This window comes from Lathamus discolor, chromosome 4, assembly GCF_037157495.1.
Source record: "Lathamus discolor isolate bLatDis1 chromosome 4, bLatDis1.hap1, whole genome shotgun sequence".
Lineage (NCBI taxonomy): Eukaryota > Metazoa > Chordata > Aves > Psittaciformes > Psittacidae > Lathamus > Lathamus discolor.
This window is the reverse complement of record NC_088887.1, coordinates 63,093,575-63,110,575: the sequence shown is the minus strand read 5'-3', so window position 1 is coordinate 63,110,575 and position 17,001 is coordinate 63,093,575. Positions and strand designations below refer to the sequence as shown.

Below are 17,001 nucleotides of genomic sequence, written 5' to 3'. Positions count from 1 at the left end.
GTCTTTGTAATCAAGAGAGAGGGCTGAAGAGGCCCTTCTTCAGGTGTATGCACATTAAGTCTACAAAACAGCGTAACGGTGAAAGCTCTCTTATGTTTTCTGGGAAATCATCACATCTGTATGTTAACAGCTGAGGTGAGGGGTTACTCTTTACATGACAGCAGTGGGAGAGTGTGGTGGTGTGCCTTGGGTCAAAGGAGGAGGCAGATGAGAGTTCATGCAGTTTGGCTAGAAGGCAGACACGGTGATGTTGTGGTGAGTGTCTGCTACAGACCACCTTGTCAGGAAGAAGATGTAGGTAAGGCCTTCTTCAGACAGCAGGAAGAAACCCACATTTGTAGGCCTTAGTTCTTAGGGGGCACTTGAACCGTTCCAGCACCTGATAAAGGGACAGCACAGCAGGCCACAAGCAGTCCAGGAGACTTCTGGAGTACATTAATGGTGATTGAGGAGCTGATGAGGGGATGTGCTCTTTTGGACCTAGCTACAAATGTGAAGGTCAGGGGAGCAGCCTTGCTACAGTGTCCATGAGATGGTGAAATTCAGGATCCTGAGAGGAGGGAAAAAGACCACAAGCCTGGTCTGCAGAAAAGCAGACTTTGGTTTGTTCAGGTACCTGCTTTAAAGAATTCCATGTGATACGGTCCTGGAGAGAAGGACTGCCTCCTCCAAGTTCAAGAATGGTCCATCCCAGTAATCAGGAAAACAAGCAAACGTGGCAGGAAGTCTACATTAATGAGCAAGCAGCTCTTGCCCAAATTCAAATATAACAAAAGAAGCAAGTGAAAGCAGGGCCCAGGTGATCTGGGAGCAATGCAGATGCTGTCCAAGCATGTGAGGATAGGGTTAGGGAGACCAAAGTCCATCTGGCATTGACTTTCAGCACCTTGAAGTGCAACAAAAAGCTTCCACAAGCATATCAGCAGCAAAGGAAGGCCACTGATACCCACTGCTGAATGGGGTGGCAGACCCTGGTGCCAAAAGACATGGAAAAGGCTGAGGTGCCTAGTGCCACCTTTACCTCAGTGATTATTGGTATGGCCTTCCTTCAGGAATCCTCAGCCAGCCCCTAGGACCAGGGAGAAAACACGAACAGAAACCTGCTCCCAGTAGAGAAGGATTGGGTTATGGATTATTTAAGTAAACTGAACAGACAAATCCATGGAACCTGATGGGATGCACCCATGAATGCTCAGAGTTTGTGGTCAGTGTCACTGTGAGGCCACTCTCTGTCTTTGAAAGGTCATGATGATCAGGGAACATTCTTCAGGACTGGAAGAAAGCAAGTGTACTCAGTCCTGTCTTAAATAAGCAAAAGGATCCATGTATGGAGGAGAGAGGGGGTATAAAGAAGACAGATCTAGACTCTGGTTAGTGGTATTGTGGTATCTCATCAGTGAAAGGATGTGAAGCAGTCTGTACAAATTGAAATACAGGAAATTCTACATAAACACAAGAAAACAAATTTCTCATTGTGATGATGGTCAAACCAGGAAATGGGTCTCAGAGAGGATGTGCGGTCTCTGTACTTGGAGATACTCAAAAGCTGACTGGGCGAGTTCTTCAGCAACCTGTGCTACTTAACCTTGCTTTTAGGCAAGTTGGGCTAGACAGTCTCCACAGGTCCCTTCCTGCTTCAACTATTCCTTAACTTTAATAAGTAAAAAATAAAATTTTAAATGCCTAATTTTACTTTATTCCTTCTGCTTTTCCAGAATAAGCTCCTCAGAGGTGCATGGTTTGAACAGTTGTATAGTGATTGAGTAGACTACAAATGGAGTTGGAGAACTGAGCTTTATCACTTAGGACCAGCACACAGATACTAAGGAGACTGATTCATAGATGGTTATGCAGTGCCTTTCTTGTAGCCAATGACGCTGCATAAAGCAACAATAGGGTAGTCAACAATAAGCAGCATGTTCCCTTCTTGTTTTCAGCCACTGGTAGTGTTCCTTATTCTGTCAACTTTTATGGTAACTGAAAGCTTTCATATTCCTTTTTAAGCAAGTAGTAATGAAGATGTGTTATTTCATTTTTTACAGATATTTTCACGAAGAATCTTTCTGTTTTAAAGCAAGCAAATAAATAAAATCTACAGTCTATTGCACAAAGTCCAGAGTAACCTGATAAAAGTTGGCCCTGCTTTAAGGAAGGGGACAGGACTGGACTGAATGTCCTTCAGAAACCTCTTCTGACTTAAATTCTTCTATCATTCTATAAATTTCTAGATATCTTGATGCTGAAAATAATGTAGCTGTGTTTTGGGTAACTCTTGTAACCTTTGGATAGCATATGCATTTTTAATACAGAAATGATTACTGGCTTGATCTGTTTACTCAAATGCATTTTTGTATTGTAAAAAGGCCATTGCTTCTGACTGTATTTGTGAAGTGTATTGTTATCCTTAGGTGAAAACTGGATGAAGAGAGAAAATGCATCATTCTGCCACAGAAACACTAGCTATTGAGGGCAGAGGAATGTAGAGCGATGTTGACTTGGAAAAAATACTGTGCATTGCTCTGCATACCCTTTCACTTCTGTAAAGGATTTTTTCATATTACCATGAAAAAAAGCTCTGTCATTTAAAAAAAAAAAAAAAAAAAGAAGAAAAAAAGAGAAAAAGGTGGTGTTAAAATCAGATTTTATATTTTTTTTGAGAATTTCAGAGAAATATAAATTTCTAAGAATTAATATTTCAAATACAATTAACCTTGAGTTTACTGATGGTTAGTTTGTGTTTAACCCAAATTTTCTTCCACTTTTTGAAATGGGATTATAGCACAGAGTAACAACTGGAAAGCATTAAAAATGGGTAGTGCAGTCTGTCTGGCATAAAATTCCATTTTTGATCCATAAGAATATCGAGATCTGTCAAGTAAATTGGGAATTATATATTATGGCCAAATAAAAATATTTTCTCTAAGGTGCTCTGAGTGAAAAGCTGATAGTTATAGCGAGAAAGCAAATAGCATTACTTGCTAATAGCTAGATGTGAAATTCTGGTTTTGTGTTGCAGCCTTAGTCAAGGGAAAGAGCTGATGATTTCAATGCTGCTATAAAGGATCCAGAAGTTTAGGCTCTATACTGTAGTTCTGAAAAAATCTACAGCCTTCTGTTTTCTTTTTTGGTTTGTTTTTACTTCCAAGACAGTCCTTCTGCCCAGCTACCCATGCTTCATTATCCTCTGTTTGGAAGAGATTCCGCAAATTCAATAACATAATCTTTTAATCTCCTCTGTCCTTTAGAGCTCAAGCTTATTCTACCAGCTGTCAAGTGGCTCATTCCTGCCAAAGAAGAATTTTCATTGCATGTCTTTTTAATGGCATAAAAATACTGATTTTTAAGGAATATGTGTTAATGTTTAGAACGGAAGTTTACATCATGCCTCGGTGTGGCTCAGCTGGCAAAGGGTTACTGAACTAGGCCCAAAAACTTTGACTGGAGTTTTTCTTTAATTAATGTCTTGGAAAGAACTGGAGAATAGGACCAGCGGCACATTGTCCAAAAGCAAGTCAAACTCTTATTAAGCCAGGAGAAGGAAGGAGGACAGAATAGACAGGAGGAAAGATAGTGGCAAAAAAAAACTCACAAATTAACTGAAGATTTAATACGGTTATTTTGAAGGCTGCATAGGAGGTATCCTTGGGATATTAATTAAGTCTTTACTTTGCACTTGGCTTTTGGGACAAACTTTAATATGCAGCCTCTGTATTCTTTTCAGATGATTGAAAACACAGATGCCCTGCAGGAAGTGACTCAGGATTGACAAGTAAATGGTTGGCTGTCAGCTAAAATGCTCTTTAGATATCTGACTCTACAAGGAACAAATATGCCTGTATTGCCAGATAGGTCAGGCAGTGCAGTTCTGAAGCTCTCACTAAGGCAGTATTGTTTGAGTGCTGGGTTTGACTAAATACCAGTGTTTTGAAATGAATTCAAGCTACATGGCATAATTCTTATTAAAAAAAATCTTGGAACTTAATTAACTTGAAAATTCTTGCTAGTTCTTTCAGTAATCCTCTCTTCAGTTCTTGGTGTTGTCTGTTTCTGTGGTGAAGGAAAAATTGAACTGAACTAACCAACAGGTCTGTGTGGTCCAAGAAGGTGTGATGTGCTGTCATCATGCCACTTGACACTGCATTTGTTCTTCTGAGACTTTATTTCTGTACCTCGGTACCCATGCTTCATATTGGGAAGGCAACAATCTTCAACCAGCACAATACTCAGGCTTTGTTTTTCCCTTTTTCTAGGCATGTTTGCAACTGTAGATGGCATTTCACAGCGTGCCCCTGTGCACTGGTCAGAGAACGTGATTGGAGCAGCTTTGTGCTTTCCTTATGTAGTTGCTCTCGATGATGAGTTCATTACAGTGCACAGCATGCTGGACCAGCAGCAAAAGCAAACCCTGCCTTTTAAAGAAGGTCACATTCTACAGGACTTTGAAGGTATTAAAAATGACTGGTCTTTGAATCAATAATTCTGGAACAACCACTGCTGTGGGCATAGACACTTAGTTTGTGTTTTAAACACAGTATCTAGTAAGCACCTGTTAAAAATTACTTGCTAAAACTTCTATTGCAAATGCTTTCCTGATTAGATTCCTGCAGATTATGATAGGAAAACTTTAGTCATCCAAAATTCCATGCTTCTAACAAAATGTGTGCTCATTAAACATGCTCTGATTGTCAGGTTAATTGTTGGGTAGGAGTCTGTGGGGTTAGAGCTTCTTCATGTAACTTGATTATCTCTTTCCAAGGAGCAATGTTAATTTATGAGTCAACAATTGTGAGCTACAGGTATCTGTCCATTGGCTGTCCTGACAAAGGTCTAACCTAACTCCTAAAGGAGTTCTTTTGTATTCCTTTCTAAAATGCCTGTGTAAGAGGCTTAAAATGGGGCATTTCGTAAAGAATTGTTAAAGAAAAACCACATACATTTCTTTTGATCTGTTCTTCAATTAAGGACTCTTAATACATTCTGTTTCTGTGTTTTCTCTAGGAGAGCTACAAGCTCTAGCACTATGAAATGTATGTTACTTGCTACCTTTGACATACAGCTTACAATTTTATAATGTAAGCCTGTGGAATATCTGTCAGTTAAAAGTCTCTGTGCTGTGGAATCTGGGCAGTAGGTTCAGTGGTGTTTTTTACAGCTTAGTTCATCATGAGAGATTATAGCCACTTCCATTTACTCAGGGTGGAATATCATCTGTAAATAAATAAATTTACCATTATCTCTGTATTTCTGAGGTGCAGTTTACAGGTAAACTATACTATCTGGTAAATATGGGAGCAAGAGATGAGCTTTTGGAACTTTTAACGCTATTCCGGTTTTTGTATCTTAGTAAATCTTAAAGGTTATTTCTGAAAGGAGGGGCGGGGAAGAGGGGTTCTGTCAAGAATGTAAACTGAGTATGTCCATTTTCTCTGCCCAGGAAAGGTGATTGTTGCTACTAATAAGGGAGTGTATATCTTGGTGCCGCTACCTTTGGAAAAACAGATTCAGGATCTTCTAGCCAGCCACAGAGTAGAAGAAGCCCTTGTTCTAGCAAAAGGAGCTCGAAGGAATATTCCGAAAGAGAAATTTCAGGTCTGTCCTTCCTTTAATTTTCATGAAAACGTAATTCTCATAGTGGGACCATGTATATGATGGTCAAGTGACCAGAGAAGGTGAAGGAGGAATTTACATAGAAGGGAAATCTAATACCTTTTATGGTTTCAGCATGATGAAATAGACAGGCTGCTGAATTGGGTAGTGCTTGTAAAGGCTATGATGTTGGCAGAGTTGAATGCGGTTCTGCTGGTGTTGGGTTTTTTTTCATGTGTGTAACTTGAACGCAATTTAAAACAAAACTGAAAAACTAGTAATAAAAAATCCCATGTGATGCTTCCCTTGTACTAAGTTCAGTTGTTGGAGCATTTTGTTACCATTGAAATAGTATCTGTAGCATTGCTTTCAGTTTGTTTAGGAAGATGTAAAGTTAGGAACATAACTGCAGTGATTGCAGAACTGCAGTGGTTCAAAATGATTCAGTCTGTAAGGAATTTTTTTATTAATGTCAAGAAGTTTCTAATTCCTTGTCATTTAAATTTTGGTCAAGCCCTTGAAAAGTAGTCATTAAACTAAATTTGTATCAGCTTTCATTTTCATCCTTAACTTGTTTGGTGAATGAACCGCTGGGTAGGCTGCTGGAAGTAAAAAGTTTGGTGAGAAAGGTATTCCCATCCTTTTGCGAAGATACAGCTACCTGGAAGTACTGGAAGCTGAAAAGTATTTAGGCAAATGCAGATTTCAGTTTCCAGCATGCTTTGGTTTGCATCTTCACTTCTAACTTTTCATTTATAATCTGTTTAAAGAAATAAACTTAAATCCTGCTGTGAGGACAGAATGCATGGTCTAATCAATGTCTTCTATGTATGATGACCTGTAATTCTCCCATTATTTTTTTTTCCAGTTTATGTAGATTTAGTGTAGGAGATGTCTTTTTGTGTTTTACCACAGGTTGAACTGCGGTTCATTATCTAAAATATGCGATGTAAAATCTTATTCCTCCTAAGCTTGCTTGTGTTTAGGATTTTTCTGTCTGATAATTTACTTTCTGTTCATACGTGTCTTATGTGCACAATGTCCATCTACCTTAAATTACTGTTTCCAAGAATATTAAATGTTCTTGCTAACTTAGTATGCTTTTAAGGGTGTTCAGTTGCTTTAAGTCAGTGCTACAGCTGAAAAACAGAAAACGTAGTACTTGCAAGCAAAATAATAGCCTGTTCTAGTCTGTATTTGTAAACTGAGATTAACCAGCTTAAATTGATGGAGTCTTCCACTGACTCATATTAAATTGACTCAACTTGGCTTAATTGTTGAGATATTAGTCCAGTTTTTCAGAGCTTATCTAGTTGAAAGTGACATGTTGAGCTTGCCTCTGATACTTAATGCAGTCATTACAGGTTAGTTACAAGCACGTCAGACTTTTTTTACGGTAGTCTCACATAATTTAAATCTGAGAGAGTTCAACCCAATTACATGCCATACATGTGTCTTTTGCAACGTTTCTTTGGCATACTTTCACTGATCATATAGTCACTTCTTTCTAACTCCTAAGAGAGATCTTCAGATAATAGATTGTAGCGAGATGGAAAACAGGTATCTTCAAATCGACATCTTCAGATACATATTTTGTGAACTTTACTGATTCCTCAGTAGTTGAAACTTCCAATGCCTTATTTTGCTATTTTATATGAGCAGTGGGAAGGAATACATAGGATTTGGTAGTAAGGCACTTAATCTAGCCACTATAATCTAGCCATACAGAAAAGTGATAGGAATTGTCTGGTACATGTAGTATAGTGCCCCCTTTTCCAGATGATGCTTTAATTTCTGCAGTTTGCAACGGCTGTTGTCATCTTGTGATTTGAACTCAGTCATGGCATTGTTGGACAGTTCTTGACTCTGGAACAACCTAGGTTTTCTTTTCTTGCAGTTCAATACTGCATTATCATTGCATGCATACACAGGGGCTTGCTCCTTCTCTTTATATCAGCATAAATATATAGATATATTTTAGATAGATATATATAGATATATAGATATATTTGGTGGTAATGCAGAATGATAGTGGGACTGAAACAGTAAAGTATTGTACTCTCAGAATTGTTTGTAGAGCTAACATTTAGTTACTGGAAAGAAGCAGATCGTGCATTAGTAACTCTAATCTGTTATTTAACCAGTGGTACCTGCAGACTGCAAATTTATCTCTGCAATATTGAATGAAAATTACTTTGAGCATCAGGAATTACTGCTAGGTAAAAAAAGGCTAAGTAAAAGTGTTGCAAGGAGATGACTTTGCTGGATATCATTTTTGGTAGAAGAATACAAAGGCTTTTCTACCATGCTACCATGAACTGACTGAATACTGCTTATTAATTTTTCAGGACAGCTGAAGTTTGCAGAAATCATGGTTGATGGTAGTGAAGACCTTGGTTAGATTGACACACATCTTGCATAGGTATCTCTTTTTTTTTTTTTCCCCTTATTTCTTTTTAGTTTCAAAAAACATTAACAGCACCCAAAAGAGACCAAAAGACAAAGTGTCTTTCTAGAAATTTTTTTTTGGCAATCTAATTGGTAATTCTGACCATTTTAGGGTTGTTTTTCTAGCAGTTGAAAGGCTAGAAAGGCTTCACTATAGCTATCACAGCTTCAGTAGTCATCTTCCTGTTCTCTAGTGCTTTTTCAGATACAAATTAATATAAATCTTATTTCATAGTTTTGTAGCTATTTTTTTTAATGTGAATTCAGTCAACAATATAGATTTTTCCTAAAGCACTTCATGTCCTACAGTGGTTCTTCAAAAATATTAGGGGAATAAACAACGTGTTGAATTTTGACCGGGTGTAACTTAGTAGTTTAAAAAAATAAGCCTATTGAGCTATTCTGGCAAACAAGTGTGGAATAACCCGGGATGCTTTTTCTTTTGTGAACAAAAGTTAACTGTGTGTAGTTGGCATATAGGTTTAGCCCATTTTTAAAAACCTTTGAGAGAGAGAATATTGACTTTTTCACAGACAGTCTGGTCTGTTACTTCCACAGCCTTTACCACAGGACATCTTAATGTCTAGTGTTAATGTTAATGTCTAGTGTTCATCTTATTGGCTAAAATTGAACCTGTTTATTCCCTATCCCATCACTGCTTCTTTAAAATGTTGGGAAAGTGTGGACATTATAGTGGTTTTTTGGTTGTTGTTGTTATGTGACTTTAAGGGATTCATGAAGATATGGCAACATTTAAATGCAAATGAATGCCACTTAATCAGTTCAAATTTAAAACAGATTCATTGGGCTTATACTTATAGTATCAACAAGCTCTTTTTATCTTCTAGTTGCTGTACAAATTAAGCTCTACAATTAAAGCATTATTTACAGTGTGTTAGATCAATTCAAACTTCATTCCAATGTCATAATTTTCTAAATATGTAAATATTAGTGGTCCTAATTGCAGAGTTAAAAAATGAAATAAAATTTGTACTTTGGTACTAGTTAGCAAGGTGAGAATATTTGTCCTTCAGCCCTCCCTGGGTTGAAAGGGGAAATCTGAGGACAGTTTAAGTTCTTTTGGTGCCATAAGATGCAGATAGTTGCAGACTGAAATCCTTTACCATCATCCTTAACAATGTGACCAGACAGGTGTTCATCCATTCACAGATTACTATTTACTGATGTAATAACACAGTCATATAGCCAAAGTATTTTGGATACTTTCTTAATTAATCACCTGAGGTAGTTCTACTTTATAACTGGAATTAAATTCCCTTTCAGCTTTAGCATACTTGGATGTAAAGGATAGTAACATTAATATAAAGATGTCATAAGTATTGTTCATTTATTTTTTTATTATGTTTGTCTGAACAGTTGTGTCAGGTAGCTTTTCTCAATTTTGCCTTCACTCCTCCACAGTGGGGGACAGGAAAAGTCCCACAGCCTTACAAATCCATAGGTTTTAATGGCTTGCTGATGGTGAATGAAGATTAAGTATTTCCTTAAGATAAACTGCTAGTAAAGCATAGTAAAACATGCACAAACTAAGTGGGTTTAAGGCAAGTTTTTTGTTTAGTTAAATCCACAGTCTTTAATCAAGGGGAAAAATTGCCAATTAGAATATCAGTCTACCCTACCTGAGGCCTGACACAGTTCAGCAATGCCTGCCTGGAATACATTGCTAATTTATTGCAGTTCTTTGAGTGTTTGAAAAGGGGGTCTGTTTTTAGTAACAGAATTCATGTATGCTGTTAAACTTTAGAAAGCTGTATATTCATGAGAAAGTTGAAGGGGAAAACTGAAGCATGTGAAGGTAGCTAGGTGTATTTGCAAAGTACCAGTGTTGTCACAAACAGTGGATACTTTGCAGAACACACTTCGAGTTCCTTGCTTTTAGTAGTTATACTTTGCCATTGGAAATACTCTGGGTATGAGGGTTTCATTTAACTAATTGACCATTCAGACTAAATAAATACCTAGACTTTAACGTAGTTTTATGAACTTCTTGTAAAACTTTTCTGTCTAGGCACGACCTTAACAGTAAAACTTCATAAGACAGGTTTTTTGTATGTTTTACTTGAGCTCCTCTTTTTAACCATATTTTTATGTACATTGCATAACATACTGCACATTGGAGAAGTTGAACTTACCTGGAAATATTTTTGCTTTAAAAAAGAGGGGGAAAAAAAAAGTTAAAGTCAGAAATAAATTTCAGCTGGGGATGAGACTATGAGAATCACTAGCAAGGCTGCTGCTGAAATGAGATGAGATAGGAAGGAAGTTGGCTCTGTGTGGTCAAGAGGGACCATCCTTCAGTTAAATCTTTTTTTTGTGCCTGCTGAATCATGGGGAACTTAAGGATGACTATTGGCTTCAATGTTTGCAAGTACAACAAGCCAGACCTTGAGGCAAGTCAAACTGGTGTCAAATAAGTGATTATTTGAATAAGAAAACTAGAACTTGTAATTTGTTGACTTTGCTTTTAGTCAGAACTCAGTATCAGTGTTGTGTTCACACTTGTGTACAAAATTGAGTCTAGGCAGCAGATTCAGCATATTCAGGTACATACAATTTAAAATGTAGAAGATCAAGGTTTTATTTTGCATGTAACTTGACAGGTGTGGTTGAAGATTGTATGTTCAGTGGTTTTGGCAGGTAGTTTTTGAAGTAGTGACTAGCGCTACATTAATAACTCATTACAAAAATAATAAACCTTTTCCCCCTCCCTTCTTTTTCATAGGTAATGTACAAACGAATCCTGCAGCAAGCAGGTTTTATACAATTTGCACAGCTTCAGTTCCTTGAAGCAAAAGAACTCTTCAGGTAATTGTGTGACAAGAAATTTATTTATCTTCTTTAAATAAGGAGTTAATGTTCTTAGGTTTAAAAATTTAGTTGCTTGAATGTTTTATGATGCACTTATGAGTTCACTGTGATAAAATGGCTTTTTGGGGGGTAAGAACAGAGTAACATAGAGTTAGTTTTGTAACTGAAGAGTTAATGCAACTTACGTTTTGTTTTTTTTTTTGTGGGGGGATATACTAACATACAGTAGCAAAGTTTTTTTACTTTATGCCCATGAAGTTCAAGGCTTTATTACTGAGCCTCTGCTGTTATTTCCAGCATGAACATTGATTGGTTGGGTTTTGGTTTTTTTCCCTTAGGAAAAGAAATCTAACAAAGTTGTGATTTAAATATTAGCTGCAATTTAAATATTATTGACAGTTACACTTTTTTTTTTTTTTGAGGATGCTGATACTGAATTTAATACTTGTTCTGCTAGGCCTTTTCCAGAAGACAGATCCTTTGCTCTTGAAGTGTGTACTAACCTTCCTGATTTAGCTGTTTCAGCAGTCACTTGTTTACAAATTGACCTTGGTTCTCCACTTTCATTCAAGAAATTATGCTCAATTATCTTTATTTTACCTGATAATTTCATTTTTGCTAGCTGTGCCCTATTCTGTGATGGGGTGCTGTGCAGAGTTAGTGTAATCCATGCTGACCACATGAAATAACTCTCCTTGTTATCTGCTGAAATTCATTTTAAATCAGTTTAGTCTATGGAATAGGATTAAGGCTAGACTATTTGCTGTACATTTTAAGTGCATACAGTATAGGAAAAAGGTTGTCCTTGAGTTTACGGAAATGTATCAGGGAAATTAAAGGTTTGAGAGATGTTACTATTGATGAGGCACTTTGCCATTTTGTCTCCTGCTCACCAGGATAATGGGAGACACTGGGCCTGAATGGGCAGTGTACACTGAGTGAAGATTAGGGAATGACAGGAAGGGCATGAGCAGCATTTATTGGCAGTCTGTTTTGGCCACAACCACTTTCTGTATCACCTTGTGATTTTTGGCAGTAGTGAGCAACTTGCAGTCTTCTTCCTTTTTGTAATCTTCCAAACACTAGACTGAATCGGTGCTGTGTTGTGTATATGAACTACAAGCTGAACATAGTTAGGAATCCTTTACAGCATTGCCATAAAGCCTTTCCATCTGGATTTCCAATGCACTTTTGTTCGTTTTTCTCAATGTGGCCAGCTTTGGTAAAATAGCTTGTCAGGGTTGTACTGGCTATAATGTGTCTTCCATGGTAGGTGGCCAAACTTGTTCTGCTCTGCAGCTGTCTTGACTATGGCTAGCAAACTTTTTTCCCTATCACTTTGTTCCACCCTGATTGGCAATAATTCTCAATGGGGTCTAACCTGGAGGCCCTGTCTTGCTGGTAGCAGCTGAGGATCTTTTAAAAGCAGCGAAAGGGGGAAATGTATCCTGCATGGAGCTCCAGCACCTTGTAGAAGGAACCAAGATCAGTTATGCAGCTTCCATCCAACTAGCAGTCCATCTGACAAATGACCTTCAAAGAACAGGATTGCGAGAGCTCCTCTATAGAAAGAAACATGCTTCACAAGAAAATGTTCTGTCTAGGCATGAATTTTGAAGCTGAGTCAGCGTTCCAGAATGTTCCTTCCCCCTAATAGCTGCAACTCCAAAACAGCAACTGTTCATGAATTGCTGAAGTCTTCTAGGGGGGAGAAAGCAAATATAAATTTTCTGTGCTTTCCTTCTGGCCATCTGTACATTAACTATTCAAAGTATTTTGGTGACTTTGAAAAACTCCTTATGGAATCCAAGTTCCCTGATATTCAGCCCTGGTGAATGCACCCAGTTCAAGTAATATCTGGTTATGCCCTGATACACAGTCAAATGGTCTTGTTCATTCTAGACTTACTGATGCTCAGACAAAAAATGGGAAAGATAATGGCAATCTATGCAAACACTTCTGCTCATCTGCTGGCGTATTTATAGCATTTCTTCATCTGTCTCCATGGTCCGATTCTCTGTCACAAGCTTAGGCCATCTCCAAATACAAGATATCATAGCCAGTAAGGGAATTATTGTTTATACTTGAATTTGTGTGGATTTATCAAGATTCCTTGCTTCTGCGTTAATTTTGAGTAGCCTGTTGATGTTCAGTGAAGAACCTTGGAGGGAGGGAAAATATGATCTCTTTAGGGTTGATTTTCTGCTGTAATATCTCTCATTAATATATTCTATCTGGTGGTCCTCAGGCCTTAAACTTTCACACATAGTTGAACTAGCCAAAGCTGTAGTTAGATTACTGTAACGAGTTCATATCGAAAGCCCAAATGTTCTTTGAACCATCAGGTCATGCCACTAACAGAACTTGCTACTTTTTGGTTATTCTTTATTCTAAAACAAAAAAAAAAAGAGTCCTCATCTGCTTTTGCATTCCATCATAAGTACACATGAACACTTTACTCTTGGTTAGAGGGTGGCCTTTCTAGTGTAGGGGTGGGTTTTAGGCAGTAGGAGCTCTGTGTAGGAATCAGAAAAGCTTACTATTTAAACCTCTTCTCACAGGAAGGCTTCCCACGTTCAGAACTTCTCTGCTGTGGTCCTCTGTTGCCTATGTTGCTGTCCCCATGCTTTGCAGTCCCTAGGTGCTGGAACAGGATACTTGCTGCTTTAAAACTTGCTGTTGCTGTCTCCCAGAATTTCATTCTCTTGGTATAGATTTTTGTAGCCAAAGAACAGTATTTATTAACTTTTTTAAAAGTTGTAAGGAAGTGTTGCCATTGCAGTACTTCCTACTAGTTGATATTTCCTGGGTGGTTTTGGAACTGTGTCTCTGGAAAGAAGTGAACAACTCTGGGCATGTCCCACTGCTTTAGTTAGTTTACAGCAGCAGGGAAGGGATGAGCCTGCATGTGAAGATCATTCACACTTTATTGCCTGCAGAAATCTGCTGCTTCATCTGCTTCCATGGTTATAATTTGAGGCTTTTTTTGCATTCTTTCCAATTAAGGTTATGAAGGGAAAATAATTTTGAGGTTGTTGATCAAGGGATAGATTCGAACTATTTTTTAAAAGTTATATTTGCAATAAAGTAGTAACCAACCAGAAAACTGTCAGTTCATTTTGATTTTTTTTCACAACAATGTCTCCTGCATTTCAGGAATGCTCATCTTTAAAGATGAATTCTGAATAATTACTGTGACAGTGAAATAAAATACAAATCCTGATTTCTTGCTGTTCTTCTGAAGCAAGGCCTGGGAAGAGGGGTCATTCTGGCTGTGAAAATTGGGCAGTTTTGCAATGTGTGGAAAAATCTTATTTTACTCTTCTGTCACAGCATGCATTCTTCAAATGCTTGAGAAATTTCTTTTATCTAGGCTGAAAGAAAAATGTTTCATGTAGCACATCTTTTACAGTTTTCTCCTGAATAAAGTATAGATCCCCTTCACATCTGAAGTGGAAAAGCCACTCCATAGTATTTGACATAGATGGACACCCAAGACCTGTGCCTGTACAGTAGGCTACTACTTATTGGTTAGGTGGATGCATAATAAGTATCCATGGTTCATTTTCAGAACCTCCTTGAGAAATGAGACAGAAGAATTTGGTACACTTCAGGGTTGGGGAAAAGGTTTTCATGATGCAAAAAGGTGTTCTGAAAGCTTTAATTTTCTACGGGAAGCTACTGTTCTCTGCAGAATTGCACAGTCTTTGTGGCTTCCCTGAAAGCGTTCACTCTGCATTTTTTTTTTCTTGTCTCCGTCAGAAGACTAGCTCCCATAGTGTATGGATGACGTCTAGGACAGTCCTAGGAACTGCACTAAGGCTGTTCAGCTGATTTTTGTATATGCCACAGAACAGCTGTGGGATGCCAAAAGCAAAACACTGGCCCATCTCCTAATTCTCAGAGCTTTCAGTGTCTAGTGGAGGAGAAACAATAATAAACAAGTTTGTATAGAAATAGAAAAACAGTCCAAATTTGTTCTGAATATATTTTCTCCAGCATAGAAGACACTGACTTTAGAAACTGACAGCCTGTTAGTGTCCTGACTCTAAGCATATGTGAGCACATATTCCCAGTATGTTATTTTTTTGTGCCTATGTATACTTTTTCTTTCTTTTTGCTTCATCTAGTTTGACACTGTAATTGCAGAAGCGGCCAGCTTGATGTCCGGGAGCTGATCTCTCTCTACCCCTTCCTGTTGCCTACTTCCTCTTCATTTATACGGTCTCATCCCCCTCTGCATGAGTATGCGGACCTAAACCAGCTGACACAAGGGGACCAGGAGAAGATGACAAAATGCAAACGGTTCCTCATGAGTTATTTGAATGAAGTCCGCAGCACTGAGGTGGCAAATGGCTACAAGGAAGATATTGACACAGCTTTACTCAAGCTATATGCAGAGGCAAATCATGAAAGCCTGCTGGATCTGCTAGTTTCGGAGAACTTTTGTCTTTTAACAGATAGTGCTGCCTGGCTGGAAAAACACAAAAAGTGAGTGGATTTTTTTGAGTATTGCACCTTTGACACCAGAAGGAATATTGTCTTAAATGCAATTGGCTTCTAGAGCAGTGTGTTCAGATCCTTGTAATTTCTGTGCTTTCAGGTCCAAAAGATCAAGTTGGTCTGACTTACCAGCATTTAAAATGCTGGTGAAAAGGTATAAATTGACAGTGTGAGCTAAAGGAAATGCATTCTGCCTTATGCTGGTAAATACAAAGTTCACCCTGAAAGTTTCTGTGTCCAACACAAAGGACTATTACAAATTTTGGGGGGAAAAAAATATTTGTTTGCCCTTGTGATGATACAAGAGTTGAATTGATGTGGTAATGGTACTCAGAATGAAACGATGTCTTAAAGCATGCATTACTTTAGGTGGAAGCTGTTAACCAGCTAGCAGCTTTAAAATTGTAGTTGCTTATTCGGAGAAGGAGATCTTCTGAATTGCATACTTTCTCTGCTCGCACTGCCTCACCAAAAGGAAGTTGCTTAAGATGACTGCACATGACTTCAAATTGGAAATGCCAGCAGGTGGAGAATTAACTGTCATTAAGCAGGAAAGACTAGATAGTAAATGTGTGAAGTACAAACTCCAGTCATAGGTAGTTTCTCTGTCTTTAATTAAATTAAAGTTTCTTTAATCTTTTTGAACTGTGGTGCAGTAGTAGCAACTACACTGGTGAGGCAGAGTCTTTAATTGTGGCTGGATTTAAGGTAGTTTATTTCAGATGTCTTGTTAAATTCCCTTAGTACCCATGGCTTGCATGGCAAACTTATGGAAATGTAAAGGGTAGAACATTGTTCCATGAGAACAGCTGTTACAGATCTTTGGCTGCTTTTTTATTACAGTACTCAAAACCTCTCTGTAATGGCACTGTACAAAGCTCTTCCTTGCCTTACTTGATTTCATGTTGCAGGAAAGGAACAATGTTTCTGTTAGTGAAACTGTTTTAAGTAAAAGCATCATAAAAATTTGATTTAATGACACCTTATTAAGTATTGGAGGAATATTTATTATTTGGAACTGTGTGTTAAATCTGTATATAAAATTCAAAGAATAGCATGGAAGCCATCTCTAATTTGATACCTTTTTTAAGTTGGAACTATTAACTAGAAAGTGCCTTAGAGACAGAAGACACAGCCATGTTTCCAGGACAGAACTTCTCTCCTTTGATTCTGAAAAAGAGCCTACAGACACTTACTGCAGTATAGACATGGCTGTGTATGTGTCACTGCAAGCAATTATTTGTTGTATTCTGTGCTACTCAAGCCATAATGAAGTTGGTAGGAAAGATCTAGCACTTTTAATATAATTTTTTTTTCTTTATGTGCAGGTATTTTGCACTTGGTCTCCTGTATCACTACAATGGTCAGGATGCTACAGCACTTCAGGTTAGAATAAAGCTTTTAGTGTCATCTGTAAAACATTCCAGAATGCCAGTTTACCTCTGAGATGATAAAAAATAATATCATAAAAATGATAAAAAGGTGCTAATTTATCTGCTTGAAAGGTAGTGATGTGTATATATGAGAAATTTATGCTAAGACTTCCTTGAATAATTTAGTATGCTAGATGTGAAAAACCTGAAGATCTTAATGAAGATGACAGCTATTTAGATGCTTGTGTGCTTTTGTTAAAGA

The 17,001-nt window shown here is 37.7% G+C and overlaps 1 protein-coding gene across 1 annotated transcript in view; it reads left to right on the top strand.

Annotated features, from left to right (window-relative positions):
* TGFBRAP1 (transforming growth factor beta receptor associated protein 1) overlaps positions 1 to 17,001 on the top strand; it is a 36,391-nt gene that overhangs the window by 7,041 nt on the left and 12,349 nt on the right. The window contains exons 3-7 of the mRNA XM_065677789.1: positions 4,251 to 4,445; positions 5,435 to 5,589; positions 10,778 to 10,860; positions 15,013 to 15,354; positions 16,695 to 16,752. Of these exons, the coding sequence (XP_065533861.1) occupies positions 4,251 to 4,445; positions 5,435 to 5,589; positions 10,778 to 10,860; positions 15,013 to 15,354; positions 16,695 to 16,752 (833 nt within the window). The remainder of the gene's footprint in view (positions 1 to 4,250; positions 4,446 to 5,434; positions 5,590 to 10,777; positions 10,861 to 15,012; positions 15,355 to 16,694; positions 16,753 to 17,001) is intronic.